We start from the raw sequence: 5,014 nt of genomic DNA, 5'->3' as shown, positions 1-5,014 counted from the left end.
AATTTTTAGCGCTACAGGCTTAAATAACATGTGTTTAATAACATGGAAATGAGATGAAACAGAAACATCAACTGGCTTTATATAATACTTAAGTTTTATACAAGAGAAATATAAACAAAGGCAGAGTTTTTCTATGGCAGTGTACCTAGTCTCTGCATCATTTAGTACTCTACTTAAATAATAAATGGCTCTTTCGATGTCATTTTCATCCTCTTGTGCTAACATGCTACCTATCGTAGTATCAAACGCTGAGATATAGAGTCTCATATGCTTCTTTCCATTTGGAGGTGACAAGATGGGTGGGTGCATCAGGTACTGCTTGATTTTCTCAAAAGCTTCTTGATGTTCAGTGTGCCATTCGAACCTTCCTTGCTTCAGGCGAAGTAAGGGGGAGAAAGCTTGCGTACGCCCACTCAAATTAGAGATAAATTTTCTCAAGAAGTTTATCTTTCCCAATAGTGATTGCAACTCCTTCTTCGTGGATGGAGGCTTTGTTTCCATAATAGCCTTCATTTTATTTTGATTAATTTCTATTCCCTTCTTATGGACTACGAAGCCTACAAAATCTCCAGCCTGCACAAAGAAAGCATACTTAAGGGGATTCATCTTCAAGCCATGTTTTCTCATTCTTTCGAATGATTGACTAAGATGATCAAGATGACTGCCATCTGAAACAGATTTTATAACAATATCATCTATGTACACCTGCATGAATGTTTCTATAAAATCGTGAAATATAGAATTCATTGCTCTCTGATAAGTTGCCCCAACATTTTTCAAACCAAACCGCAAAACGAACCACTCATAGGTACCTATTGCCCCAATACAACGAAAAGCTATTTTGGACACGTCTTCTTCTGCAATGAAGATTTGATTGTATCCTGAATATCCATCTAGCATGCTTAGATATTCAAAGCCTGCGGCTGAGTCTACTAACATCTCTGCCACAGGCATAGGATATTCATCTTTAGGGGTTGCTGCATTTAGATCACGAAAATCTATACATACCCTTAAAGAACCATTCTTTTTAATAACAGGTACAATATTAGCAATCCATTTGACATACCTCGTAGTCCTAATGAATTTGCAACGAAGAAGTCTTTCGACCTGCTTTAATCTTCAAGAGAAATTCTGGTGTGAATCTTCTAGGAGTTTGCTTGATGGGCTTCTTCCCTTCTTTTATGGGCAACCTCAATTCGACCAAGTCTCTTCCTAAACCAGGCATCTCATCATATTCCCAGGCGAAACAATCTTTATTTTCCTTCAGTAACGCAATGACCTTTGATTTTAGGGATGGCTCCAATTTTGCGATGATATATGTCACCCTCTTTCGACTCTCGTCTCCAAGATCTACTTCTTCGAGTGGGTCTTGAGCTAACATCTTTATATTTGGTGCCATTGGATCCTTTTCGAACCCCAAAGGTTCCTCATCATAAATTGCGTTTAATCTTTGACTTGCTCCTTTGCTTGGAATTTTGATGTCATAGGCATTGACGTCAGGTGGTTGTGGAAAAAAGTGTATCCCAGGGCCTGGAACTTCTGATTCCTTTTGTATGGCTTCGACATCCATGTTTGATAGTTCGGCCTCAAGAGCCGCTTTTCTTTTATTTTCGGCTACATAAGCCGAAATCTTTTCGAAGAAAGATGACTCAGACATATTCTACGTCTTCGTCCCAGCCAGTTGTCCGTATTCCTGGTAACCCTTCGATGGGTTCTGTATCTTCTGGACCATCCATTATTTGTTTGTTCCACTGGAATCCATTGGGGTGAAGGGATAAATAATACATAGCATTTTTATTTGGAGAGTATATATCTTCTGTTGCATGGCATGGCCCTATGTTGACTAGGTTTCTATTGAAACTGGTTTTGGTGACTTGATTCACTTCAGCCATATAGTAGCTTTGGTCTCCTTCTATGTTTTCAACTATTCCATCTTCTCTCCAAATAGTTAACCTTTGATGCATTGTCGAAGGCACGACAGCAACCCCATGAATCCATTCCCTTCCTAACAATAGGTAATAGTTCGCCTTTGCTAGTATCACCATGAACATAGTTGGCCTTGTGACTGAACCCACAGTTAGGTTCACTTGGACAACTCCCAAGGTATGTCCTACTTTTCCTTCATAGTTGGACAAGACCATATTATGTGGTCTTATATTAGTGTCGAATATACCAATCCTCTTCAGCATATATTGGGGCATCAAGTTTACTACTGCCCCCCCATCAACGAGGACTTTGTTAATGCCTACATTTTCAATTTTGGCTCTTATGTAAAGAGGATTCAGATGATTCCTCATACCTTGATCAGGTCTTTCGAAGAAGGCATTCTGCTCTTCGACAGCTCCATTATTTAGCACATAGTAACACACTGGTCTGTGTTTCGCCATTTCTTCTTCATCAGCTCCCTCGCAATCTTCGACTTATGTCTCTTGGTAAAATTCATGGGGAATGACTGACACCACATTGCAATTGAAATTTATAGATGACACTCCGTCTGAATCGAAATCATTAGTCATTTTGTCGTCTTATTTCCACGGACTAGACTGCACCTTTTCCTCTTCTTTTTCGTTTTCAGAACTGAACAACTTGCGTTCCACAGGAGGTTTGTTTGACTTTGCCCCCTGCATTGGGACTTTGGTGCTGCTGGATTCTCCAACATCCTTCGCCTTGGATTCTTTTTTAGCCTTCTTCATTATCTGGTGTCTCCTCCATTGAGATCTGGACATTGGGTTCCTACCTTTATAATTCTCAAGCCTGTACATTTCTCGATTTGACGTGTGGAACTGCCTTCTATAAGCCATTGCAGTTCGTCCACCTTGATCCCAGATTCTCCATTTGTTATTCCCTGCGCCAGCTTGTGTCCATCTATCCATGGGTACTTCTGTGGGGAGTTTGAATGTCACTTTGCGAGCCTTGGGATGAGGGCTATCAGGCCTTCTTGATGGTGTTTGATTATCAAACACGTACATGTTGGGATTGACTCCTTGAACATCCCAACCAGTAGAGAATGATATCCTTTCGAATGATTGGGCCATCAGATTATCATATACTGCCCCACACCTGGGACACATAATGATTTATGTCTTTGCCTTATGACATCGAACCAGGAAACTTACAAGAATTTCCCCAGGCCTTGGGTAAACCTTCAGCAACTAGTTTCCTTGCCTCCAGTGCCCCTGCATTTTATTTCATTGGGACCTTTCATAGTTAGCTTGAACCCTTCGATCCAGCATAATCGAGCACCTTTGACACATTAACATCCGTCCAAAAAAATTCTCATGGCACCTGTAGAGATAGTCTTTCAAGCTTTCATTTGCCCTTGGATTTCCATAGTTTCCTTTGTCTCTTTCTTTCACTAGACACTTCTCTAGTTCTTCGATTTCAGACAAAGGTTGCTCAACATTCACCATATTGACTCCTGCTGGGGGAACTTCAGAAATCCTTATTTGTTGGAGCTTCACCCTGAGGTCTTCAGTGGCCTCACTAGTTTTCTCCTTAAGACCTTCAGTGGTCTTTGATTCGAATGACTCTTCAACATCAGTATTGAAGATTACATTGTTGCTTAGGCTTTCAGTAGTCTGCTTTCCTGTTCAAACCATCTCCCATTCTGCGGTGTCAACTTCAGACACATCCACCATGTTGATGTCGACTGGTACAGCATAGTTGGTGTCAGCGACGTTGAGGGGATCAACATCGACCTTCATGTTGTTCTTTCCTTTGTCAGCAAACTTCAAACGACCATCCTTGATAGCATTTTGAATTAGATCCCTGAAAAGAAAGCATTGTGTGGTTTTATGGCCTAAAAATCCATAATATTTAAAAAAACCTCCTTTTTTCCGTTGTTCCAACGGAGGAACTTTGGAATTGGGAGGCACTATCATCTAGCCATCTTTTACTAATAAATCAAAGATTTCGTCACACTTGGTAACATCAAAAGTGTATGTTTTCTTTGGGAATTTGTCGTTCTTGTCATTTTCGACAGGATTTTTCCCGTTAGAAGGGGTTAGTAGTTTACAATAGTACGGAGGTGCTTCTTTTAATTCAGCCAAGTCTATTTCGACCTCTTCGAAGCTATATGAATCCTCGAAGGTTTCACCTTCGGCATCTTCAGCCTCAATATATGCTACTCTCTCCTTCTTATAATTCTTGTTTGCTCTGGTCTTTTCAGCTTTCAATCGTTCGACTTGTCGAACTCTATCTTCCAACTGGGCCATATCTCTCAAATATTGAGTATCCAATTTCTTTCTAATTGAATAGTCCAAACCACCTGCAGCCATTTCGACTAATTCATGTTCCAGAACAACTGTGAAGCATCTTGATTTCAGTAAACAGAACTTATTCAAGTATTCAACTGTGAAGCATCTTGTCCCATGTAGAATTGTTCATGGAACATCCTCTCCAAGTGTGCCCAAGTGTCTATGGAATTTGGAGGTAAAGTGGTGAACCACGTAAATGCATTTTTTGTTAACGAACTAGGGAAATATTTAATTCTCAAATTCTCGTTTCCTGCTAAATCACCAGCCTCTGTCAAATATTGGGCTATGTGTTCTACAACTGATTCACTAGTATCCCTTGAAAATTTTGTAAATTTGGGTACTTTGGTACCCCTTGGTAGTTCAGTCTGCAGAATATACTCCGCTACATAGGAAGTGTAATTTGGACGTTGAAGTCCAGTATTAAGGCCATTATTGGCCATATTTCTTTCTATCAGGGTGGTTAGGTTATTTTCTGTCGCCATATTGTCTCTCCTAACCCTCTGCAATACTTCATCTTGATGTTGGTCCCTATTAACTACGACTACCCTAGGCTGTTCTTCGAGAACTTCATGTTGACCAGTATTGGTCCTTCGGTTCTGATTTTCTAAATCTATCACTTGATTTCTTTCACCGGGTCTTTGCCTAGATGGCTGAACTAAATCTTGAACAGGTGTCAAGATTTGTTCGTCTTCTCGAACGGTAGCCTGGTTATTCCTTCGTCTAGTAGAAGTTTGAGGGGCTCCAAAGAAATCTGCCAT

General features: G+C 40.4%; 1 protein-coding gene across 1 annotated transcript; it reads right to left on the bottom strand.

Moving 5' to 3' along the window:
- Positions 1-4,339: 4,339 nt before the first annotated feature.
- On the bottom strand, positions 4,340-5,014 carry LOC131605105 (uncharacterized). The gene has a single exon (XM_058877501.1). The coding sequence runs from the start codon at positions 5,012-5,014 to the stop codon at positions 4,340-4,342; it is 675 nt and encodes a 224-aa protein (XP_058733484.1).

This window comes from Vicia villosa, linkage group LG5, assembly GCF_029867415.1.
Source record: "Vicia villosa cultivar HV-30 ecotype Madison, WI linkage group LG5, Vvil1.0, whole genome shotgun sequence".
NCBI lineage: Eukaryota > Viridiplantae > Streptophyta > Magnoliopsida > Fabales > Fabaceae > Vicia > Vicia villosa.
This window is presented reverse-complemented; position numbering and strand designations above follow the sequence as displayed.